General features: G+C 41.3%; 1 protein-coding gene and 1 long non-coding RNA gene across 2 annotated transcripts in view; both read right to left on the reverse strand.

Annotated features, from left to right (window-relative positions):
* Positions 1-3,626: 3,626 nt before the first annotated feature.
* Positions 3,627-27,374, reverse strand: part of pde1ca (phosphodiesterase 1C, calmodulin-dependent a) — a 184,310-nt gene continuing 160,562 nt past the window's right edge. The window contains exons 16-18 of the mRNA XM_073488855.1: positions 20,988-21,151; positions 4,955-5,203; positions 3,627-4,276 (exon numbers count right to left, since the gene is read on the reverse strand). Of these exons, the coding sequence (XP_073344956.1) occupies positions 4,116-4,276; positions 4,955-5,203; positions 20,988-21,151 (574 nt within the window). The 3' untranslated portion in view covers positions 3,627-4,115. The remainder of the gene's footprint in view (positions 4,277-4,954; positions 5,204-20,987; positions 21,152-27,374) is intronic.
* LOC141014211 (uncharacterized) lies at positions 7,392-10,504 on the reverse strand. Its single transcript, XR_012180480.1, has 2 exons — positions 7,737-10,504; positions 7,392-7,596 (listed from the first exon to the last, which is right to left on the reverse strand). It is a non-coding gene; the product is annotated as an uncharacterized lncRNA (long non-coding RNA).

Consider the following 27,374-nt stretch of genomic DNA (forward strand, 5'->3'; position numbering starts at 1 on the left):
AGTATAATGGACATCACTGCACAAAGTTGTCCTAAACTTAAAGAGGTTTTTTTTGGAAAGTTTTTTTTGTCATACAAACCAAATAATGTTGTCCATGACTGATTTATAAAAGCAATAAAGGGTAAAACATCCAAGGGGGTGAATACTTTTTATAGGCATTGTATGTGTAATATGCTTATAGCCCATCAGGGTCTCTGGCAGGAGTCTGCTAATTGTTCCAAAGTGCATGACTAAAACATCTGGTGAGGCAACTTTTAGGTTTACTCTGAGCCATTGGAACAGTCTGCCTATGGATCTGAGAACAACTGGAAGAGTTAAAATCTTAAAACATAAACTTAAAACCTACTAAAATCTACATAATTTACTACTATTACTGCTATTATAGCTTTTAAATGTAACTTTTTATTACATTTTCATTGTTTTTATTTTCTTGCATTGGTCTCAAATTCTTTGTTTTTGGTTTTTTGTTGTTTTTACGGTCTACACTTTTATTATCGACTTGTCAGTCATCTGTGAAGCACTTTGAACTGCAGTAACCTGTATGAAAGGTGCTATACAAATACAGTGTTTCCCCTAGAATGTTTTTTCAGGCCTGGTGGTACCCAACCATATTGGTGCGGTCAGATTCAGTCAGATGGTGCAGCAGGCAGTTTGCAGTTTATATTTGCGTTCAAATTTTTGTTCACTCGGTATATTCAAGACTTAGAACACTGTATGCATGAAGTGCTAATGTAGTACACAAGATCATTAAAGCTTCTCTTTGTGATCACCTTGTTGCATGGGCCTGAAAGGCTGCAGTGTGGTGGTCTGACCTCATATGAGTGTCAAGCACATCTTTCCTAAATTCCATCTGCCTCAGTCACATTTTTTCCGTTACCTCCAAATGAGGCACTTCATACGTGAATACATCTCAGACTTCACAACTAAACCTAAGAACCATATGTTTCACGATACATGTAAGTCACACCCAAATTCTAAACACTTGGTTTCTCGTTTTGTCTCTGCCTTCAGGGCGTCAGTGGACACTGGCCAGTTTAGAGATGCTTGGGCTAAAGAGTTGGGCATTCCAATATCAGATGAGCTGTGGGAGAAGGGTCTATCTAGTATTCAGAGTTGTTCTATTAATTCTAGATATAGACTGATACAATTTAAAATACTGCATAGGTTGCACTACTCCAAAATCAAACTAAATAAGATTGATACTTCAATCTCTCCCATGTGTGACAGATGTGGTACTGCCGAGGGATCTTTATCACATATATTTTGGCAATGCCCAGTTATAACTAACTTTTGGGAGGGCATATTTAAATGGTTCTCGAGGCAACTGGGAAGCAGCATTCAGCCTGATTGTAGCCTTGTGATATTTGGCTGCTCTGATGAGACAAAAACAGGTGGGCATGGTTGTAGCCAAAATCCTATGCTAAAATGAAAAATTCCCATCACCTCCCTGTTTCAAAAGATGGCTGAACGAGATGCTCTCCATTGCTAAGATGGATCTAATTTGTTGTAATTGACAAAGGTCACACGCCAATTTCCAAAAAATGTGGTGGCCATTCCTAGCACTTCTTGATAATTGAGCGTATGACCTAGGTACCCGGCTGCTATTTTGCATTCTTAGACTTATGGATGCTCTTTCTCCCTGCCTTCTGATGACTACTAATACCAACCATGTGTATTTTTAGGGCCCGAGCAGGGAACCTGCAAGGACCCTATTATTTTTGTAGTGATTATTATTAGGGCCCGAGCAGGGAACCTGCAAGGACCCTATTGTTTTTGTAGTGATTATTATTAGGGCCCGAGCAGGAAACCTGCGAGGTCCCTATTGTTTTTGTAATGATTATTATTATTAGGGCCCGAGCAGGAAACCTGCGAGGTCCCTATTGTTTTTGTAGTGTTTATTTTTATTTATTTATTTATTTTTTAGTTATTTGTTTTTCTTTGCCGCAAATGATCGCATTTTTCACTGCCTGAACCATACCCCAATCATACCCCAAAACTCACCAAACTTGGAATATACGTCACACCTGGCGAAAAATTTTATAATCTGTTGTTGTTGTGAATTTCCACCACTAGGTGGCGCTATAATCAAGGAAAGTGCGTTTTGGCTTATAACTCCCACATACTTTGTCGCACATTCAAAAACCTTATATCCACACGTTCAGTGAATTGTGCTGAATCTCCTGATTTAGGCCACGAACTCCTCCCAGGCAATTTCTCCGATTTCCTGCTCGGGCCCTAATAATCATTCGAAAAACAATAGGGACCTCGCTCGCAGGTTTCCTGCTCGGGCCCTAATAATCAATACAAAAACAATAGGGACCTCGCAGGTTTCCTGCTCGGGCCCCAATTAGACTGCCACCAGAGTGCCACCTAGTGGCGGATCAGTAACACCTTCGTCAGCTATCCTCAGGAGTGTATTGGCAATGAGTGTACCAAGTTTTGCATTAATCCAACCAACCAATGTCGAGATATAAAATACTTCAATTTAAAGAGCACCACCTAGTGGTCATCCGTCAAAATTTTGCACAGAGCCTTAGGGGCTTATGGGGAAGTAGTAACCTGAGTTTCATGTCATTTGGACAGACCAATGTGGAGATATGCAACAGTTCCTTTTTGGAACAAAATGTACAGGAAGTTGTTATTTAATAACTTTAATAACGTATTCTTTGGAATATCAAAATTCTTTTAACAACTTTTTGTCAGGAGCATCCACAGACGCTGTGTGCAAAGTTTTGTGCAAATCGGTGAAATTGCCTGGGAGGAGTTAGAAAAAGTAGGTTTGCGACATTTCGCGAATATGCGGGAAAAAACCTGGGCAGAAATGGGCGTGGCCTATATAACAAGATTCAATAGAATTCAGGGAACGCGTGGATATAAGGTTTTTGAATGTGCGACAAACTATGTGGGAGTTATAAGCCAAAACGCACTTTCCTTGATTATAGCACCACACCAAGCCTAATGTGATTGCCAAATAAAGTTGCATTTTCATCCATGTTCAGGCAGTGAAAAATGCGATCATTTGGGACAAAAAAAAATAATAGTCAAACGAAAAACAATAGGGACCTCGCAGGTTTCCTAAATGAAAAACAATAGGGACCTCGCAGGTTTCCTGCTCGGGCCCTAATAAGAATAATCACTACAAAAACAATAGGGACCTCGCAGGTTTCCTGCTCGGGCCCTAATAATAAAGTGATGACTACTGAGGCTGAATGTCAACATTCAGTCACGGTTGGTGTGATCCCATCACAAAATGTTTTCTAGTCATTAATCATTTTAATTTCTACATTACTTACGTTTTGTCCCTAACTCTGTGCAGCATATTTTTTGTTTATCATAAATGTACTCAATTACTCTCTGGCAGATTTGCACTTAGAGCTTGTCTGTGTCTCTTCTCACAAGTCTATGGCTTTAACCTATGGGGTCACCTTATCATCCCCTATGTCTACCTTTCTGATAGGGCTGACAAGTTGCCAACAACCAATGCAACTAACAAACAGTAAAGTTTGACTTTACACCCTCTGAGATTGGCCCTTTTAAATCTATTATGAACTGTATTTAACACTTACAAGAAACAGTTGTAATGTAATCTTTTATTCATTAACACATTTAACATATATTTCTGTTAACATATTTGTCTGAAATGACTTATTTTAGACTGGGCTACAATTAAAATTGACCAAAAATACACAATGAAAATGAGCTGTAAAAACATTACAGTACTGCTAAGATCACATACATGTGCTGGACAAGGACAAGCAGTGGAAGCAATGCAAATGCTTCTAAATATTTAGAATAACCATGAAACTAATAAACTTTATTAGTAAATAGTTAAACAAAATATATGATGACAAAATTAATTATACAAATGTTCTTTAGAAAAAAAAAAGTGAGGATAAAATATGGATAGGTACACATTAAGGGAAGCCTTGTCAGGGGCTAAAGAGGAAAGACAAGAAGAGGAGAGGCAACAATGAGGTAGCAGGCAACAGTGACCACTGCCAGATTAAAATTAAGCCGAAGATGAGCTGGAATACAAGGCTCCAAAATGCAAATATAAACAAAGACTGATTATCATGGGATAATATCACACTCATGTCCAACTGTATACTACACAGTCACTTTCGGCGACGCAGGGAAATATGCTGCAGTCTCCTGGCTTTTCCCCGAGCATCAATGGGCCACATCTCATTGACCTTTGACCTGACTAGCAGGTAGGAGCTGGCACAGTAGCTAGGTCTCTTGTAATAATGGATCAGAGGGCAATCAGGCTGAGGGTCTGCAAACACACCAAAATTTGTTAGCATGAAATCACATTCTATTCTTTAAACTTTGAGCTGTGTGTGTTTGTGTATGTGTGTCCCATCAAGTCATTTTTTCACTGTGACAACTTATTGCAACTTGTAAAAAAAAAAAATTGTGTGTGAATATAGTGCATATAAAGAATAAAATAGTTATAATTGCAACCAAGGCACATCAATGACGGATCACATTTTGACTCTTCAAACTACATAAGATTTATTTTTACATGTTCCTCCTGTTTATCGGTCCTGTTTAGTTATGGGTTTCCTGTATCTCTCAGTGATCCTTGTGAATATCGTTCTATGAGAAAGCAACCTTGCAAGGGGCTTTGTATCTGTAATTGCAGTGGTAGTGAGAAAAACTCAGAATAAATAACTACCACATCAGCATTATCATCAAAATGTACATATATGTGAAATCTTAATTTGCATAGTAACTAGAGACTATATCAACTAAATACATTTAGTGACTAAAAAGTACAAGCACCTCTGACGTGTAGGTGAGTAGTAGAGGAGAGTAAAGTCACATAAATGAAAATGTTTAATTACTGTACCCTAAAATTCTCCTTAGTACATTACTTGCGTAAATGTATGTAATTTCATTAACACTGTAATTGTTCCCACAGCAGGTGTTCACAAGTTGTAGGGGTGCGTACCATTCTGACATCGCCACTGCTGCGTCCCTGGATGGCCGTCCGTCAAATTATTGTGTCCTCCCTCCTCTTCAGGCCGTTGCTCCTCCCACTCTCTCCTGTTCTCCTCCTCCTCTTGCCTGTCCACATCTGTTTTCATCTCCTGTCCTGTCTTGCGTCTGTCAACAGTTTTCTCTGGCTCTTTCTTCTCTTCTGCCTCAGTTTCTTCCTTGCCACTGTCCTGTTCCTCGTTTTTGGCACTTTCGTTCTGGTCTACCAGCACAAAAAAACAAGAACATACACACACACTTTAATAGACCCAAGTACTCTCTAAAATGTTGCTAGTTGATGTAGCACACATTCAATGAGCCAAACAGCTACAAGAAGCAGGGCTAACATAACTGGGATGTGCTGAGCCACAAAGCCAATGTGATATGGTTGCTGCTTTGCCAAGAAATAGTACATTGAGTCATTTGCTTGTATGCTTGCTGCTGTATGCTGCGACATGGTGGATGAATTTGACAGTAGACTAGCTTTACACAGTTTCAATCCCACCCTATCTTAATTCTGTTGATTTTTTCCGACTGTGATTTGACTTGGTTGTTGGTAGTTTGGTTATCATACAGCTGTGGTGAAAAGTTGACATTCACTTGTAAAGCACGTGTATATCATGTGTGAAGTTCAACTGAATTTGTTAGCTTCCTGGCACGGAAGGATCATTGGGCCTCATTCATGAACCGTTCTTACGAACAAATTTGTTCTTAAGTCCCACTTACGAAGATTTTATGAAGATTGTGGCATTCATGAATTTTTTCTCATCCAGGATTTATTCTTAGGTAAGAACAAATCCTATGAAAACTCAGGAGTACTCTTACACACATTTCAGTGCCGACATGTTGGCATGGTTGTGTTTTCTTCTCTTGTGCAGTTCAATAAAATACAATATTACAGTGATAATTCTGTCATATTTATTTATTTATTTATTAATTTCATATTTTTGGTAATTTACAGAGAATTTAAAATTTTAAAATAAATTAAATGTGCCAATGATTTAACATTAATCAAGTAAATTGGAAACCATGCCATCAATTAGTAACCCCCCCCCAACCCTATTTATACGTGGCATTTCTCCATCCAAGGCCCGCAAAACAATGGCATATATATTGCTGCTGCAAGAGATTGCTGATCGTGCCCTATGGAGGGAGCGAATCTTTCGGGATCACATAGATCTTTTTTCAGAGAGCGATGAGTTCCTCTTTGGATGCTTTAGGCTCCCACGACCGGTTCTTATAGATCTATGCAACCACTTGGAGCCAGCACTTCGGAGCCACACACTTCGGTCCAACCCTGTCTCCCCGCATGTGCAGGTACTGTCGACCCTCGGCTTTTTGGCCACTGGAACATTTCAACGGGAACTGGGGGACAGGGTGGGCACATCACAGCCATCCATTAGCCGCGCTCTCCCTCGAGTGGTGGATGCAATAAATCAACTGGCCACACAATACATAAAGTTTCCATACACAGCATAAGATCAAGTCGCAGTTAAGAGAGGTTTTCATAACATCGCTGGCCTCCCTAACACCATTGGCGTAATAGACTGCACGCACGTACGCTTTAAGGCACCCTCTCCAGACCCCTTCCCATACCTCAACCGCAAGCAATACCATTCGATAAACGTACACCTTATCTGCGAATCAAATAACCACCTACTGAACGTTGTCTCCCGGTTCCCAGGAGGAGCACACGATTCCTATATTTTCCAAAAAAGCTCCGTGGGAACACACCTTGAACAAGGAGCAGCTGGTGAAGCATGGCTCATTGGTACGTATCTTTTATAATATAATTATAATTTCCCATAAAAGTGTCTTTTTATTTGATTTTATCTTGATTTATTTTATTAGGGGATCGAGGATATGCCCTGGCTCCCTGGTTGATGACACCACTGACCAACCCTCAGACTCAACAGGAGATTTCATTCAACCAGATGCATGCGCACACTCGCTCCACCATCGAACGCACCATCGGCATTTTAAAGGGGCGCTGGATGTGTTTGGACACAGCAGGTGGCAAATTGCTGTACAAACCGGAGAAGGTAAGACAACTGATGATTTGATTTATTTTATTATAAAATCTGCTTAGACTAAGGTCACGTTTATTCAAACACCTTGCAACTTAACTTATGACTCTCTCTCACCATTACAGGTCTGTAGGATAATCATGGCCTGCTGTGTCCTGCACAACATCGCTATGAAGCGTGGTGTGCCACTTCCCCCTCAGCCACAACACCGTGAGGATGTGCGTCCTGACGCAATGATGGGACCAGAATGCAGGTGCGCTGTTCATGTTTGAGCGCAATTAATTGCCCGCTTGTGAAGAAAATGCATTCATATCACAATTTCAGTCTAACAGTCTAATGCACATAAAAAAATAAACAAAAAAAAGACAGACCGGTTTCAGTGCGCATCTTTCACACGTTTATTTTTTAAAATTCTCATTTATTTCTTTGAGTGTGGTGGATATGGTTGCGAGTGATGAGGCAATCTTATCCATATATATATGTGTCGCGTCCGAAATCAGGCGTGGAGAGGCATGGGCCCGAGTACACGTGGAGGTACTGCTGCAGGAGGGTTCTGTCCATTCCGCAAGTTGGTTCTGTGGGACTTCATCTGTGAATAAATAATAAATCAAGCCATGGTTGCGACCCTCAGTCCAATACTAAGACGTATTTTGATCTCACACACTATGGTAAACTCCTGCGGGTACACCTTTTCAATAAAGCCATTATTCCAGAAAATAAATAAATTACCTTCTGATTCCTCTGGAGTAGCAGCCACACAGGGAGGGGGTGACAGCATTGCCTCGGGGCCCAGGTCTGTATCCAGACACTAAAAAGTAAGGTGGGAAAATTAAACTATCAATTAAATAAATAACACATTACAGTGATTTAGATTTTTCCATATAGCCTACCTGAGAGTGCCGTCTCCCCAATGATTGCCCCGATGCACTGGTCCAACTCAGACAGGGTTTTGGTGTCTGCTGTTCCCCCTCCAGTCCGTTGCGTCTCCCGTCGGAATTTTGCAATGTTTTTTTTGGTTTCAGATTTAAGATCAAACCATTTTTTTTTCACCTCCTCTATTGTGCGTCCTTCTCCAGACACTGCGTCCACTGCACGTGTGACAGCCTCCCATGTTTCCTTTTTGTTTGTACTGGTATAACCTGCACTGAATATAATAAATAAGTCTACTGAATATATATTTTTTCCTTCGGGTGATTTCCTGCAGCAGTACCTCCACCTCTGAACTGCTTAAGTTTTTCACCTGCTGCGCTCCAACTGATTTATTTTTTGCTTTTGGCATTTTGTTCTTGTTTGCTCTGCACTACGGCATCAGTGTCTACACGGCCCTCCAGTTTCTTTCATGGGCAATAATGGGCGGTTACCTATGCTAATCCTATGTTAATTAGACTCACCTTGCACACGCTCTCAATTTAAGTGGAGGTGGCATTCATCAATGCAGGAACGCAGCTGCGAACAATTCTGAGGCTTACGAACGCGTTGATGAATCTGACGTAGGGTTTTCTTAAGGAACCTCTTAAGAACAACTTAAGAAAGAATCTAAGAAGATTCTTAAGACGATCTTTGTGAATGAGGCCCATTGTTCTGTTGAAAAGCCCAAGACCCAATCTTCTGGCTGATGGTTTTAGGTTATCCTGAAGAATTTGGAGATAACCCTCCTTTTCCATTATTCTATGTACTTTCTTTAGAGCACCAGATCCACTGGCAGCAAAACAGCCCCACAGCATAATACTACCACTACCATGCTTTAACAGCGGGTATGGTGTTCTGGGGTATGGGGTTAAAGACCTCACCCTCTCATCTCCAAACATTCATTGTGGCCAAACAACTCAATTTTTGTTTCATCTGACCACAGAGTTTTTATCCAGAAGGTTTTTTCTTTGTCCATGTGATCAGCAGCAAACTTTCGTCGAGTTTTAAGGTGCTGCATCTGGAGCAAAGGCAGCCTCTCAGCCCATGGTGATGCAAAACACGCTTGACTGTGGACACTGACTCCTGTCTTCCAGCAACTTTTAATTCATTGTAGACTTGCTGTTTGGTTGACTCTTGACCATCCTGACCAGTTTTTAAATCAACAGCAGGTGATAGCTTGCGTTTTCTTCCTGATAGTGACACAACTGTGCCATGCACTTTCTACTTACCATTGTTTGCACAGTTGATCTTGGGACCTTAAACTAATTTGAAATGGACCCAAAATAGGAGGAAAGAGGAGTAAAGGAATCCATCTATGTCAAACTGGATAACCGTCTTTGAACAGAGGAGGTGGCCTAATACATTACATATCACCCACCTACAAGGCTGTAGAGTTCTCTCCCCAGACAGCTTAACAACCATTCACACACACGGGGGGCGCTGTGGAGACGCGAACGATGTAGGACGTGTTTTTCGGTCGCTCCTCAGGAATGTGATAATAATATAGTTTAAATGTCATTTTAAGTTTCTCGTCTGTCTGCAACTTTAAGGTGATTGAACGTTTTTTAAGAGACCTGCATCTTGAGAGTCGGAACCGCATTAATGTCGAGCTCTCGGGCGAAAAATGAGCCTACGAAGTCAGGTCGGAACAGGCCGCAACTCCAGCCCTCGGAGCCCGAGTCACCTGAGAGGCCAGGTGCTAATGAGGAGATGCTACGTAGCATTAAGGTGATGATGGACGACCAACGAACTGAAATTGTGGCAAAATTCGAGTCAATCATATCGGAGCTGGTCAAGAAGGAGGTGGCGACTGCTCTCAAACTGCTGCAGGAAAAAGTCTCCCTGCGAAGTGGAACTATTAGTGACCTGGAACGCTCCGCTAATGAGCACTCGGACCAGCTGACTGGTATGCAGGTGAACATGGCTAAGCTATCTGCTACGGTGGAGTCTCTGGGCAAGAAATGTGAAGAATTGGAGGCACGCTCTAGATGGCATAATATTCGACTAGTGGGTCTGCCCGAGGGATCCGAGGGTCCCCAACCTACAGAGTCTATTGCAAAACTTTTAATGGACCTGCTGGGACTCGACGAGATGCCCGGGCTGGACAGGGCTCACTGCACTTTGCGTGCTAAACCAAAGGAGGGAGAGCCGCCACGCCCGATGGTCATCAGGGTGACACAGTTTCAGGTGAGGAATGCCATTCTCCGCTGCGCTGGACAGAGCGCCCCTCTGCTGCACAACAGGAAGAGGGTGCACATTTTTCCGGACTTTACACCGACTTCACAGACTTCACCAGGTGAAGAGGGAGCTCCATGCCTGTGCTAACGTTAAATTCGGCCTCCGGTACCCGGCTACTCTACACATCACCATGTCTAGCGGCCAGACCCACAGATTTGAAGACCCGGACCAGGCTCTGGAGTTCGTCAACAAGAGCCTTAAGAAGAATCCGGCCCTGGAGAGTGACTAACTTTGGACTACAAATGTGGTTTTTGACTCGGTTTGTATTTCTGCGGCAGTAGGCTGCATATCTAGCAGGTAACACACGTGTTATGCTGCTGTCGTCTTGTTTATAGACTAAATACAGTATTGACTGTGTACTGACTGAAAGTTTTATTGCTTCACTCAGAGCATATTGGTGCTTTTTTTATTTTCATTCTTCTTTCGGTCAGTCTCTACTATTTTTTTTTTTTTATTCATTTTTTATTTTATTTTTAAAAAAAATCCATGGCACCTTTTTCTGTTTATTACTTTATTTATTTGTATTTGGGACAGCCCATATTCACACTCCCTGAGGTCGTTTAGCAGTGCGGTTAAGCTGCTGGTAACGACAGGTTTTATCTCAATGTGGGGTGAGGTAGCACGCATCATTGTCTTGATGCTTCTGCTAGGTGAGGAGGAAGGTGGGGCGTTCTGTTCTAATGTGGGGGGGTTGTTAGTTCGGGTAGTTCTTCTGGGCAATGGGTTGGCACCTATGCTACTTTTCCGAAAGTTTGGAGTGGACGTGTATCACCTTTTTTTTGTGCTTTTTTTTGCTTTTTTTCTCTTCGCTGTTTTTGTTTTTTACATACTGAATTCTTTGTCCTTTAATGACACAGGTTAAGAGAACACTATCTAGTGTGGGCGGGGATATTCAATTTGTGAGTTTAAACTGTAAGGGCCTGAATAATCCAATCAAGCGTAGTAAAGTGTTGCACTACTTACACCACCTCCATGCTCATATAATATATTTGCAGGAAATCCATTTAAAAGAGATAAATAGCGTAAGACTGAAGAAGAGCTGGGTCGGGAAAATATACCATTCCTCATTTTCCAGTAAATCTAGAGGGGTTGCTATTCTTTTACATAGAGATATTCCTTTTGTCCATGTTAAGACAATCTCTGATTCTGCAGGCAGGTTTATAGCTGTCATGGGACACATTTTCGATATAAAGGTGACTCTTGCTAATGTTTATGCTCCCAACTGGGATGATGAATCCTTTTTTAGACAGGTTCTCTCAATGCTACCGGACTTGTCCATGTATAATTTAATCTTAGGAGGGGACTTTAACTGTTGGCTGATCCTTCCTTGGATCGTTCTTCCTCGACCTCGGCTGCTCTGTCCAAATCAACCAAAGTGATTCAAGCCTTTATGAATGAGTTTAATGTTGTTGATCCTTGGCGTTTTTTAAATCCGGATAAAAGGGAATACTCATTTTTCTCACATATTCACCGTACCTATACACAAATTGACTTCTTTTTAGTGGATAGCAAGTTGTTGTCCTCCATATCTGGCTGTAAATATGATTCGATTGTGGTGTCGGACCACGCCTCTATTTCTATGAACGTTTATTTTCAGAAGTTTGTTAATACAAGACCACCATGGCGCCTAGATACACATTTACTGTTGGATACAGACTTTATTAAATTTGTCTCTGAGCAATTAGAATTCTTTTTTCAGGTTAACAAAACTCCAGAAATAACAGCCTCTGGGTTGTGGGAAACGATGAAAGCTTTTATCAGGGGGGAGATTATTTCCTATAAGGCTCATCAGAGGAAATCTAGAAGAGAGAAGCTAGCCAAGCTATCCCAATGCAATGCACTACTAGATTCTTTATATGCAGTCTCAAAACTGCCAGATACTTATAAGGAGCGAATTACTTTACAAGCTGAATATGATCTTGTCATGTCACAGTACACTACTGAACTTTTGCTTCATTCAAGATCTAAATTTTATGAACAGGGAGATAAAACTAGTAAACTCTTGGCCCACCGGCTACGTCAAATATCTGCATCTCAGTTAATTCCTCAAATTGAGACTGGCGCGGGTGTAACATCTGATCCTTTGGAAATTAATAAAACTTTTGTGGAATTCTATAAATTACTATATTCATCTGATTGTCGTAATACCTCTGCGGATATGATCTCCTTCTTTGATAGGTTTGACACTCCCACTTTGGATCGGGTTGTTGCTGAGGAACTGGAACGTCCTATCACAGCAATTGAACTTGAGGCGGCAGTTAAATCATTACAAAGTGGTAAAAGTCCGGGCCCAGATGGCTTTCCAGCCGAGTTTTATAAAACATTCTGGAAACAGCTGGCCCCGCACCTATTAGAGATGTTCACTGAGTCTTACAGGTCAGGCACACTTCCCCACACCCTAAACCAGGCTTGCATTTCTTTGCTTTTAAAGAAAGGTAAAGACCCACTTTCATGCGGTTCATATCGTCCCATTAGCCTGTTGAATGCTGACTTTAAACCGTTGTCTAAGTTGCTAGCCAGACGCTTAGAAGTTGCCCTACCCTCAATTATATCTTTGGATCAAACCGGGTTTATTCGTAACAGACACTCTTTTTTTAATCTTAGAAGGGTGTTTAAGGTGGTTTATAATCCTCCTCCAACCGCTCTCCCAGAAGCTCTGATAGCTCTGGATGCCGAGAAGGCATTTGACAGGGTAGAGTGGGATTATCTTTTTTTTATTTTAGGGAAATTTGGTTTTGGGAAAAAATTTGTTTCATGGGTCAGGTTATTATATGCTTCTCCTCAGGCTTTGGTCAGGACAAATGGCACAAATTCTGAATATTTTCAGTAACATCGTTCTACAAGGCAGGGTTGCCCTTTAAGTCTGCTCTTATTTGCCATTGTGATGGAGCCTCTATCAATTGCTCTGCGGTCTCATCCTGATATATGTGGTATAACCAGAAATGGTGTAGAGCTGAAGGTGGCGCTGTACGCGGATGATCTTTTGTGTTTTTTGTCTCATCTGTCACGTTCTATTCCTGCAGCCCTCTCAGTCCTAGACAAATTTAGTAGATTCTCAGGATATAAGCTTAATTTGGGCAAAAGTGAAATGTTTACTGTTAATGGAGAGGTAAATGAAATTTCACTTCAACTCCCAAATGTACCATTTAAGATTGCGAACTCTGGCTTTGTTTATCTCGGAGTACATGTTACCAAAACGTTGGTTAATCTCTATAGGAATAATTATCTCTCTCTGCTCACAAAAATTAAACAAGATTTTGAGCGATGGTCGCTACTAAATCTTTCCATAGCTGCCAGAATCAATGCAATTAAAATGAACATTGTCCCGCGCTTTTTATATTTATTTCAATGCATTCCGATCTTCCTTCCTCTTCCATTCTTTCGTAAAGTAGACAGTCTTATTCTTGACTTTATTTGGAACAAGAAAACTCCTAGGTTGCGTCTACAAGTTTTACAGAGGCCCAAGGCTCTGGGCGGAATGGTGTTGCCAAACTTCCTTTACTATTATTGGGCAACAAACATTAGAAATTTGAACTATTGGGTTAATTATGAAGATATTGAGGTCCCTCCATCATGGTTGATCCTGGAAGCAAATTCTGTTCATCCGGTATCATTGAAAGCCTTATTGTACTCTCCCTTGTCTTTTTCTATTTCTGGTTATACTAACAATGTGATTGTGGCCTCCAGTATTAAAATATGGACTCAATTTAGACGTCATTTTGGCCTGCAAACACTTTCTATTGGTGCTCCACTTGCAGCTAATCCTATTTTTCCCCCATCGTTATTGGATAGCACTTTCTCTATATGGGCTAGGCTGGGCATAAAAACTCTTAGAGACCTGTATGTCGATTCTATCTTTGCTTCTTTTCAGCAATTGATAGATCATTTTTTGCTTCCTAAAGGACATTTTTTTAGATATCTTCAAGTTCGAAATTTTGTCCGTAGCTCATTCCCACAATTCCCTGCTCTTCCTGGGTCTTCAGATCTCGAAAGATTTCTGAAGCCTCTCTCTTCATTAAATGGGGCAATCTCTTCTATTTATTTAAATATTCATAACCTTTGTCAAGGCTCTTCTATTGTACTTAAAACAGTTTGGGAGACAGATCTTGGAGAGGTGATTTCGGATGATGTTTGGGAGGAGACTCTACGGAGGGTACATAAATCTTCAATCTGTGCTGGACACAGCTTTATGCAATGCCGAATCCTCCATCGAGCTCACTACACTAAAGCTCGGCTTGCAAGAATATTTGATACAGTGTCTCCCCTACGCCAACGATGTCAACAAGCCACAGCAAATTATTCACATATGTTTTGGAGCTGTTCCTCTCTGGCTAGATTTTGGTCTGAGATCTTTAGTACTTTATCCAAGGTAATTGGAAGGGATGTGTCTCCCAATGCCTTAACTGCCCTGTTTGGTGTATGGCCTGTCCCACTTACTCTTTCCCCAGCTGATAAGGACTTAATAGCATTCAGAACTCTGCTGGCCAGGAGGTTGATACTGCTAAAATGGAAATCCCCAGTCCCACCCACCTATACTCACTGGGTTAAGGAGGTGCTTTATTTTCTTAAATTAGAAAAAATTAGACTGACTCTGATTGGTAAGGCTGTCTCTTTTGAGAAGTCCTGGAATCCCTTCCTGTCTTATGTCAATAGCACAAACTGTCTGATCACTGTGAGCTAAGTACTGCCTTGCTGAACTTGTGTTTTTAAAAATTTTTTTTTTATTGATCGTATGTAGCTATTTATTTATTCATTTATTTATTTTTAGTATTACTATTATTATTGTTATTATTATTATTATGATTTATGTCATCTATTCTTTAATTAATGTATTAATTGCTTATTTATTTATCCTTTTTCTCTCTTCCTCTATCAACCCATCTTTTTTGTTTTTCTTTTGTTTGTTTTTCTTTATTTTTCAACTATATGTGCTCATCTGTTGGGGCTAGGTGCCGGAGGGAGGGGGGTGGGGGGTTGGTATCTGTTCTGTGGTATGTTGAATTTACATCTGTAATTTTTACCGTATGGAACACTATTGTTTGTTTGTTAATTTTGTAAAATTCAATAAACAGATTGTTAAAAAAACAAACAAACAAAAAAACAAAACAACCATTCACACCTGGGCTCACCTAGCCTTAGAAACCCACATGAAGGCCGGTTTGACCAACAACCCACAAGTGGCCTTAACGACTCTGAAACTCAGACTTCACACGTGTCCTTAACGACTCTGTAAGAACACACCCACACAGAGTTTAAAAGCCAGCCAACTCCTCTCCAGTTAGTTAGAACCGAAGAAGCCTCTTGGATGAGAGGTGAAACATCCAGTTGCCTACGATACAGCACCTAGATTTACCATGACCTGGATGACTGAGAACCTTCATCAAAATGGCCCCAAGTGACTTTCCTGACTTGTAGCCGAGTCTAATTGGTGTTTCAAACAAGACCTAAAGCCAACCAAAATTGATCATTCAAGTTGTTGTTTGTATATTTTTGACCCGACAGATTTGGTCACATTGTCAGAAGATATATAATAAATTCTTTATTGAACCAAACTTCATGAATGTTTTTTGTGATAAAGTAGTATATGTTCTACTCATTCAATGGTTCTTTACAAATGTATGTAAACTTTTGACCTTGAATGTACATATTTGATGATGTAGCCATTGTTTCAACTGATTGACCTGATATGACATGGTGACGTGAATACCTGTATGAAACGGTTGTGCTGTATGTAGATTCGTTTTTGATGAATACAGTGAGACACAAGTATAAATGTACCTTTACTATAGGATATATTACAACTTAAGAATCAATTTCTTTATAACCACTACACTGCTCTTCTATACTAATCTGATCATTACCAGTTACCATCATATTTCACCACTACATTCTGAATTTCTATACTCTTTAGAAGCAAAAATGGAGAGTATCTGAAAACTGGATAAAAATTTCTCCATGTCTTTTAATTTCTGACTGTTTTGGGGTGGATATTTTATATATCTTTTATCATTGGATTGCATACATGAGTTAAAATATTTCTATTTGAATGTATGTATATGTATATGTAATGCATCGCTGTTTGCCAACCACCACAACAGATGTACAACTACATTTGTCACAAGAAAGAAACCACAACATATGATAAAGTAGAAAAGATAGAAACAATTTTCGAGCCCTCATCTGAGCGAAGTAGCTGCTATTTATCAAGGATACCTTAAGTACATAAGTGCTGTGATGTAAGTGCTAAGGGTAAGAACATACAAGTGCATATGTTTTTTTGTCTTTTTTTGGGGGGTGGGGGGGAGTCATGCTATGCGGGATCGAGGTGAAGTCAGAACAAGTGAGTCTTGAGTCTTTTGCGGAAAATGGCTAGTGACTCTGCTGTCCTGACATTGGTCGGGAGTTCGTTCCACCACTGAGGCGCCAGAACAGAGAAGAGTCGGGACTTCGCTGGGCAGCCTTTGTTTACTCTTAGCGATGGCGGTACCAGCCGGCCAGCTGATGTAGAAGAGCAAAGTGCTTGCGCTGGGGCGTGTGGTCTGACCAGTGTTGAAGACAGCCTTGAAGGCCAGCACCATGGTCTTGAATCTGATGCACGGCATGCTGCACTCACCAAAACTGACACGGCGGACAGACTACTTTACAAAGAAGTTGAGGATGGTTTTCATTATCAGTTCATTTTCCAGCCCACCTTTTCCCATCTACCGTATCAGCCCCATCGGCATTGCCAAGAGAAAGTACTTCGGCAAGATGAGGGTCATCATAGACCTCTCTTCCCCCCATGGCACCACTACACCAAGCAACAACAGCCACATCCCCAACCCAGATTTTTCCATGCATTACACCACCATCACCCTCATCCGTCTCGCCCTCATCCGTCTCGCCGGCCATGGCGCCTGGTTGGCTAAAGCAGATACAATCTCCCATTTAAGGTTTTGCCCATCCATCCAGATTTCTGGAGATTCCTCACGTTTCTTGGAAAGGCTGCTTCTGCTTTGCAGTCCACCTCACCTTTGGATGTAAAAGTAGCCCTAAAATATTTGATTCCCTCTCTGAAGCCCTCTGCTGGATTCTCCTCAACAACTATAACCTCCGATACGTGGTCCACTTTTTGGACGATTTCCTCAGTCACTCCACCATCCTCCCCACCATGGTATTTCTACTCTCAAATCATCCTTCCTCCAACTTGGTATTCCCCTTTCCGCCAGAAAAACCATAGGATCCAGTACATCCCTTGAATTCCTCTGCATCAACCTTGATTCACTCACATCCCAAGCCTCCCTCCTATCCGAGAAAATACACTGTATCTGCTTGTACAGTTTTTGGGGGGATGATGAAGCTGCGGCAATCGAGATGCACACTCATCGAGGCATGCCCCTACTCTGAGTCTCAATCTTCCTGGGGCCTCATGTACTGTGTATGTAAGACTTGCGTGGATTTCCTACTGAAACATGGCGTACGCTAGAATCCAGAAAATGTCTTACGCACAAAAAAAATCAGATGTATCAAAGTGTGCGTAAGCATGGATCCAAGCACTTTTCCTTTGTACATCCCAATCAACGTGGAATTGAGCGCACATGTAGAAGTGCTAAACTCCTCCCTGTCCACGCCACCATTTAAATATGCAAATTAATTTAAATAGGGCCTGCACCGGGGATTCCCCTCTCTGCACCATCAGATTTACACCATGAGTAAAGGGAAGAAGCGCAACTTCACCGAGTCTGAGCTCGAAACGCTATTAAATGAAGTCGAGACACGAAGATCTGTATCATTTGGTAGCCTCTCGTCAGGGATAAACACCAAAAAAAAGAAATGTGAGTGGGAGCTTGTGTGTGAGGCAGTGAACGCTGTGGGGTCGGAGCAGCGCACACTCACTGGGAAAAAAATAAAAATAATAATAATAATAATATATACATATATATATATATATATATATATATATATATATATATATATATATATATATAGATATATGCTACCGTTAGTGGGAAACAAACAGAAGGACAAAACAACTTCATTACAAGGATTGACAAGACTGATCGCACTTATATTAATGACTGCAGAAGTGCGCCGTGGCTACTGCAGTGTGACATTTCCAACTTTACGCACGCGTTTATTGACACAAATACTGAACACAAGGAGACAATAAAGGGCTTGTTAGACAGCTCTGCCGCTCTATTTTCACCAGGGAAAAACAAATGCATATATTTGAATGCACGTGCCCAAATGGGCATTGTGCTGGTTTACTTTCGGGGCGCAATTAAACGGATACATTATTTAATCACCGGGAAGCCACCCATCGCGCACCGTGCCAGCCTCCAGCCTGTTACCAACCATGCTATTGGTAAGAATGAACGAGTCATGCGTTGAACCAGGCCACCTTGCCACGATGTTGGTGAGCTGCATTTGCGCATCACATATTATTTGAACATTAATTGAATGAAAATGTTTCCTGTTGACAAAAACAAATTCATCCTGTGATGGCGCTTTTATAGCAACATGTGTGCAGTCAATAGCTCCGATTACATTACCGACACCGGCTCTTGCTGCAAATTGCGCTTTTATGTTGGCCTGTTCAACAGCATTGTATGGGAATTTGATGTACCTGGATGACATTCTTACGATCCCAATTCAGCTCCAGTAACACTGGCCTCGGCAACCTAAAACGACTCATGAGCCAGTTGTCGTCATTTGCCAACAGATCTTCCTGTTCTCTAAACACCCTCTCACGTCTGACATTACCATTTGCGATGTCTTCTAACAAGGCCAAGGCTGCCATTGTTAATACCATTTTTTCATCACTTTGCGCATGCTTTTATATCCATCCATATGATTGCAAACACGTGTGTGTTAATTGTCCATTAATGTGTCTCTGATGTGCACATCTGAGGACTAATTGTTTTCACATAATTAACAGTTTCCCAGCATCACCTCAACGTGTCGCCAAAGGAACAATAGCTGTAGAAACGTGCGTACGCCAGCCATGAAGCTGGCGTGGGGCACCGCACATTTCCACGGTCATTTCACTTTTGATACATCTGACCGTTGGCGTGGAAAATGACGTACGCCACGTTTTTGTGCGTACGCAACATTGATACATGAGGCCCCTGGTGTCTAGACGGTCTACACACAGCCGCCACACAGTACACAGACATTTAGTGTGCCCAGCCTGTTATACTCCTATATTCATAACAGATTATCAGAGTTAGAGTCTGATGTTGCAGTAAACTATTCTGCACATTGTAGTCCTTCTGACATATAAAATTCACCCACCTGTTTGAGTCATGAGTTCAGTTGTTTTAACATGAAAATGTAGGCCTGAGTGACCGCCATCAGTGGCGCCTCCAAGGAGGCTTTTTCTTTTTAAGAATAGATAGAAATAGTCACAAGGACAGGGGGAAGGGCACAAAAATATTGAAAATGTGATAAATCCATCAAATTTGTCTGAGAATGCTTTTGAGAAAAAGAATGACTGCCTATGAGGGACATTTCATTTGTAAATACACTTAATTGTGTTAACTAAAGCTATTCTTTAGTTAAATTTTACCATGTACTTTCTGTTGCTACTGTTTGATCTGTCATCGTCACCCTGTAACTACAACATCCTCCCTGCACTCAGCAGAGATGGCTAAGACACATATCCTCATGGTCCCTCTCTGTATGTGCTTATCTTAATAAACCACAGTTTAATTTTCATGTTTTGTGATAACATTGTGATATTTAAAAACACCACACTTAATTTATCTACATCTATTACATAAAATTATTACTTAGGCAACTTTAGCAATTGAGCTACTGTGGAAAGGAAATCAGGACCACCAACATTTGCTGCAGGTCACAGGATGTCTAATCAGAGCTAACGCACAAGCAATTTGGATCAATTTCTCAGATCTGTACTTGAAAATGTGAATCATGTATATATTGACTTATTTGAGTGAGGGAAAGCAAGTGGTCAGTGTGTGACAGCCAGGCTGTCCACGCCCTCCTGTCCGCCTCCTCGGTGCGCTGTGCGGCGCCGATTCGCCCTGGCATTGATGGCGCCAGTTTTTTAAATCTCCACCTCTGCCGCTGTGCGGTGGGTTGACAGAGAGTAGTATGCTATCGATGGCGTCGGAGCTCCTATGCTCAGTAGCTAACAGTGAGCCGAAAATCCTCACCGCATCATCTGCAGTCTCCCCGCATCTCCTCCCGTTAATAGTGAGCCGTAAAACCTCACGGATTATCTGGCGATAGCGATCCGAACGGATCCCTCCTCCACCGGCAACATCCGCAGCGTCGGCTGTTTCCTGGAACCCCGCATCTCCTCCCGGAGCGGATTCCCCCCCCCCGACAGATACACAGACAGACAGACTTGACTGACTGATCTCCCAGGTACCGAGCCGTTTTTTCCTTTTCCTTCTTCTCGGCTTGTGTTTTTTGTTGTTGTTCCGAAAAGGGTTTTTTCTTTCTCCTTGAAGAGTTTATTTTTCTTCTTCCGTTTTTTCCTCTTCAAAATAAAATGACTGAACATTGATTATTAACGAACTGATTTTGCCCTGGACTTTGATTATTGAATTGTTGGCTTTGCATTGAATGAAGTGTTTTTGTGATTTATGTTGATTGAGTGCTATTTTTCTGGTTAATTAATGAGCTGTACACTGTGATGTGTATTGCTTTTGTGGGGTTTGGCTGTGTGTGTGGTTTAAAATTGTGTTTGGGTAAAAAAAAAAAAGAGAGAAATCAAATAATAACTATCTTATGTGTCAGGAGAGAGACCTGACTGGCACCCCATTTAAAAAAAAAAAGGAACAACCAAACGCTCCCTCACATTAAAACCGTCACAAGTGTAACTACCTTTGGCTGCCAGGGCCTTCCATGTCTCCTTGTTTTGACGAATCTCTCGGTTCCATGTGACCTTGAAGTTCTTGAAGTCCACTGCAGTCAAAGAGCAGCTACCCTCGGAGCCTGTACTCTTCACACAGGAATGCTTTCCATCACTGCCACTAATACTGTTGACACTATGGACAGCGCAGACACACCAGTGAAAATCACATATACACATACAAATACACAGGTACACTGTGCATTTGTTAAAACTGAAACTGTATTTGTATTAAAGATGTGACAATCATTGTTTCAAATAAGCAGCTGCATGCTATGGTGATTCTCCAGCTTCAGTTACCATTATGATGCTGTTTATTTGCTAGTGAATGATTATTCATGTATAAAACCCATATATACACTAGTGTAGATAAACCTCAGTATGACTATTCACACACACACATTGGGTTATGAAACATTAGGCTAAAAGTGGCTAAAAAGCTCTGTGAGTCTGAGCCACACCTTGCATCAGCATTCTTCTGAAACAATGTGACCATGCTGACCAGCCATACTGCTGTCAAAAGTATTAATGAAATAACATGCACCAAAGAAGAGGGAAGAAGCATTTTATGTAGTTGATAAAATGAACAAAAAGGAAACTTGCCTAAATAGATGTTTTTTTATATTTATTGAAAGCTGGACTTTAATTTTTTAAAATGTTATTAATGATGGGACAATTAAATTTGTGTATTGTCACTCCTACTGATCAAGCAGCAGAGAAAGTTTTAAGAAAAAAGCCAAATCTTTTTACTCAGGTTTTTGTGACCAAAAGGAGGAAGAGAGCGATTATTGGACTTACAATCAGCAGTTGGACACAAACACGAGTTTCAATGAATTATGACTGAAATATATGGAACACAGATGCAACTGATCACATTGGTGGGGCAGAGCAGGATCTTTTTACCTACTTCCTGTCGTTTGACTTCACTGTATGCATAATATCGAGTTTTGCCAATGAAAATGCACTTGGTACTTGCCATTTCCCTTTGTGTACCAACTGCCACTGGTAAAAGTTTACGGTACGGTATTATGTGCGTGTTGTTTGGTGTATTCAAAATTACATGTGAGCATGCTGCATGTACATTTGTGTTTATTTGTCTGTTCTTGTACTTAACAGTAACAGCTGTTCACTGCCAGCTAATGACACAGCTGTGCTGCTAGGGGAAAAAGTTTGATCAGAACCAACCACTTAAATCAATAAAATCAAAAGTAAAAGAAGAAAATGAAACAAGTCCAGTTGCCTACGATATAGCACTTCAGTTACCATGACCTTGATGACTGAGAATCTTCATCATCTGTATTGACTTCACAGTAAATGTCCTGGATACTGTCAGCCTCTTCAGACTGTCTCACCTCAGCAAACTTTATTACTTGATGCTCTTGTTTTAGTGTAACCATGTGTTAACAATTTTGAAGCCATGTGAAAGTCTTAAACCTGGCAATCATGTTCGACCAGCAGTCGAGCAAAGTTCAAGGTTACTGAGTAAGCGCAAGTAAGTCCCCCCTTGTTACATTTAGATGAATGGTAACCTAAGGATATGCAGTAATCTAAAGTTCTCCACTTGTTATGTTTAGTTACATAGTTTCATGGTAACTACAAGTAACAACACTGCTGTGGCTATAATCCAAAGCCCTCTTAGTTCCAGTAAACCCGTGGCTGGTCCCTCACTGGGCTGAACAGGGTCTTGGGGATCAGCCATCCCGACTTAGACAGGCCTACTACATTTTTTGGTGATTGATTTGTGTTAAGCTTTCTTTAGCATTCCATTGGCTGGAGATCCCACAGGGGATCAGAGCACAAGATTGTAAAGACTTGGTGACTAACAGTACACTGATTCAATATGTAGATGACCTGTTGATTTGTTTGCCAATAGACAGTGCAATGACAATCAGGAATCTAAAACAAATTACTGATCTCATTTCAGGAATGATGCAACTCTTTTGCCCCTCTGCAGTGGCTCCCTGTGGCTTTGGACATTTTACACGGAAATGAACAATATATATATTTTTTTAATTATCATCACATTTTTAGGCCTTACATTCTCCGACTGCGTAGCCTACACAGAGAATTGTATCTGTTCTATCAAGTTGTGATTAATTGAATGATCCTGAGTTAATATGATTGTGTTTTATGCTCAAGCCCGAGGGTTGATTGCTGTATGTGGCTGAGGATAAAAAAAGGAGGATTAACTGAAATGGACTAAAATAAAATTTAAACTGTCCTGTGTTTTCAAATCTAGGCTGCCGCTATGTGTTTTATTTATTATCAAATGAGGCTACCTTTTATTTTGTACATTTTCACAAACACAGGGAGGACTTAAGTAGGTCTGCATATGTAGCTCTGTATTGCTACTCTATTTCTATTTATTGTAGGATAGTTCTTTTATTTCATAAATGCACCAAAACATGGCATCATTGAAATGGCAATGCAAAGTTCAAGTACCTTATACTGTAAGCATAACTAGCCCACTGCAGAGTTGCCACATGATGTGAAAATATGAATGAATGAATGCTCACTTAGGCCTATTAATAATCTTCTTAGGCTAATTTAGCCTTTCTAGGCTGTGTTACCTTCATCATAAGGCACAAATATGTTTTGCGGCTCCAGACAGATTTTTTGGGCGAGGGACGGCTAAAATGGCTCTTTTGATAGTAAAGGTTGCTGACCCCTGCACTAGTAGAACTAGAGCCAGATACCACCCCAGATGAAATAATTCTAATGCAGCAAGAGGCTGGCCTGTATGAACACAGCATCTGGCAACAGAGGGGGCCGTCACAAGATGAGAAGGGTTGTGGAGATCTCATGAAGGTTTGCTAATCGCACCTGTGTCATTGTTAACCATGCTGTTCTCTGATTTGCACAGTATGGAACACTATGTGAAATTTGTGCTTAAAAAAATGTAAGAAGAGAAATAACAACACCAATAGGTCATATTGCAGTTCCAGAAGGACCATCCAAACATCTAGTCATAGACTATGTAGATATGATAAAATCAGTACATGGGAAGCTTACGTGCTACTGATAATTTGGCACTTTAGCCACTGGGTTGAAGCAACACCATATGCAACACCTGTAACAAAAGATACTAAGGTGAAGAAAGTAGCTAAAGGAATCTTATAAGCACCCTCACTTGCAGGGCATGGTAGAAAGAGTAAATGTAAGCTAAAACCCAAACTTTGTGCTATCACTAAGCTAAATTGGGTGGATGCTTTATCACTTGCACTAATGAGCTATTGCATGCAAACTAATGCATGAGATGTTCATGGGTCGACCCATGCCTGCACCAAGCTTGAGATGGCCCAATAAGGGACCCCCGCTTGAGCAGTTGCAAACAGAACTGAAGGAATATATGAAACAACTTACTGCCATACATAAAGCTATCTACCCAGAGGAAAAGAGCAGGGTTCCTGATTCCAGTTCAGTGACAGAGAGTCCAGTGGTGCCAAGGGACCAGGTCTACACAAAGGTCTTTGGGAAGAAGTGGTATGAGCCAAGGAGAGAAGGTCCATACAAGGTGGTCCATTGGCCCATAGCTGTGCAGGTGGCAGGAAGCACGACGTGGTATCACCTAAACCATTCCACCAAGGCTCATCCAGCACTGAAAACAATGAGTCAAATCAAAATGCCAATGAACTGGAAGATGGTGGTAAACAAAGAGGTGATGATTTACCAGTTGGTGATAATGAACTGTACCGGAAAAGACCCATCCAGACACTGACCCTGCCATCCCAGAGTGCAGCCAAAAGAAATTTTGGGGAATGTGCTAAAGTACAGCAAAAAGTTGCTTTGCAGGTCATTTCTCTTTTATTTGATGAGTCTAGGACCTGTTTAACTGACTGTGAACACCATCAGATCGACATGCCCCTGCTCCATGCCTCTGGCTTATCCATTCACACAGATGCCGGCTCGCCTCTGCTGCAGCTCTGATACTACCTCTGCATCAGAGCCGCAGCAAAACTTTCCCTCCTCTCTGCATCTGAAACTTTCACACAGAAGGCAATGCGGAGAATCGGCGCATGATTATCCATATGATTATGGCACTCCTGAGGACTTTCTATGACTCTGTGGTGGCATCAGCCATTTTCTATGGAGTAGTCTGCTGGAGAAGCAGCATCTCGGCAGCAGATAGGAAGAGACTTGATAAACTTATCAAGAAGGCCAGCTCCATCCTGGGATGCCCTCTTGATCCAGTGCAGGTGGTGGGAGAGAGCAAGATGATGAATAAGCTGTCATCGCTGCTGGTGAAGGAGTCCCAACCCCTGCAGGACACTTCAGTGATAGACTGATACACCCCAAGTGTGTGAAGGAGAGGTATCACAGGTCCTTCCTTCCTGCTGCTGTCAGACTCTACAATCAGCACTGCTCCCAGTAGACCTCACTGTGCACTGTGCAATAAAAACTGTATACATAACTCATTTCTCATTTTTGGTTTGCACTAACTGGGCAATTTTCACACTCATATTTATCATTTATTAATAACAATACACTGGCCACACTGTTTATATTTGTACATATTATGTATATACGATTCTATTTCTATTTCTGCTCTAGCTCTTCTTACCTTTTTATTATGTTGTTTATTAGGGCCCGAGCAGGAAACTTGCGAGGTCCCAATTGTTTTTGTAGTGATTATTAGGGCCCGAGCACTGACCAGTGCGAGGCCCTATTGTATTTGCTCAGATTATTTATTAGGGCCTGAGCAGAAAACCTGCAAGGTCCCGATTGTTTTTCAAATGTTTCTTTTATTAGGGCCCGAGCAGGGAACCTGCTAGGACCCTATTGTTTTTGTATTGATTATTATTTGTTATTAGGGCCCGAGCAGGAAACCTGCAATGTCCCTATTGTTTTTGTAAGGATTATTATTAGGGCCCGAGCAGGAAACCTGCGAGGTTCCTATTGTTTCTGTAACGATTATTTATTAGGGCCCAAGCACTGACAGTGCGAGGCCCTATTATATCTGTAGGCGGAATTCTTTTTCTTCCGCGATTTTCGGTGGCTCTTTGGCAGCTGCAACATACCCCAAAACTCACTTAACTTGGAATATACGTCACACCTGGCGAAAAATTTTATAATCTGCTGTCGATGTGAATTTCCATCACTAGGTGGCGCTATAATCAAGGAAAGTGCATTTTGGCTAATAACTTCCATATACTTTGTCGCACATTCAAAAACCTTATATCCACGCGTTCAGTGAATTCTGCTGAATCTCCTGATATAGGACACGCCCATTTCTGCCTAATGTTTTTTTTTCTCAAATTCGTGAAATGTCGCAAACCTACTTTTTCGAACTCCTCCCAGGCTATTTCACCAATTTGCACCAAACTTTGCACACAGCATCTGTGGACCCTCCTGACAAAAGCTAATTAAAAGAATTTTGATATTCCAAAGAATACTCAAGTTATTAAATAAACAACTTCCTGTAGATTTCGTTCCAAACAGGAAGTGTTGCATATCTTCACATTGGTTTGTCCGAATGACATGAAACTCAGGATACTACTTCAACATGAGCTCTGTGCAAACTTTTGGGCGATGATCACTAGGTGGCGCTCTTTAAGTTGAAGTATTTTATATCTCCACATCGGTTGGTCGGATTAACACAAAACTTGGTAGAATTATTGTCAATGCCCTCCTGAGGATATCCGTTGAACATTTTACCGATCCGACACTAGGTGGCGGTCTGGTGGCAGTCTAATTTAATATTTGCCACTGTGCCCACACCATAACACTTATTTAAATGAAATTCATATGGGTGGTATAGACTGGCCCCTGTAACTTTCACACCAAAAATGACCAGCAGGTGGTGCTATTATCAACACAAAAGCGTTTTTGGCTAATAACTCCCACATAATATGGCGCACATTGTTAAACCTCATATCTACGTGTTCCCTGCATACAGCTGAATTGTGTGATGTAGGCCACGTCCACTTTAGTGCTAAATTTCCATTCTCAAATTCACGAAATGTCGCAAACCAACTTTTTCGAACTCCTCCCATGCAATTTCTCCGATTTGCACCAAACTTTGCACACAGCATCTGTGGACTCTCCTGACAAAAAGTTATTTAAAGAATTGTGATAGTCCAAAGAACGCCCAAAATATAAAACAACAATTTCCTGCACATTGTGGTCAAACAGACAGTCTAGCATATCTTGACCAAATACAGTCCGATTAACACACGGACAGTTAAGGCACACATACACAATAATAGGGCAATCGGGCCGGATAAGCGCCACGCCCCGACAGCAGCACGCCCCAACACACGTGGACTGCGAGGGCCCGCTCATCACCGCTTGCAGTTTTAATTAGGGCCCAAGCAGGAAACCTGCGAGGTCCCTATTGTTTTTGGTATGATTATTAGGGC

The sequence above is a fragment of the Pagrus major genome, chromosome 19, assembly GCF_040436345.1.
Source record: "Pagrus major chromosome 19, Pma_NU_1.0".
Classification (NCBI taxonomy): Eukaryota; Metazoa; Chordata; class Actinopteri; order Spariformes; family Sparidae; genus Pagrus; species Pagrus major.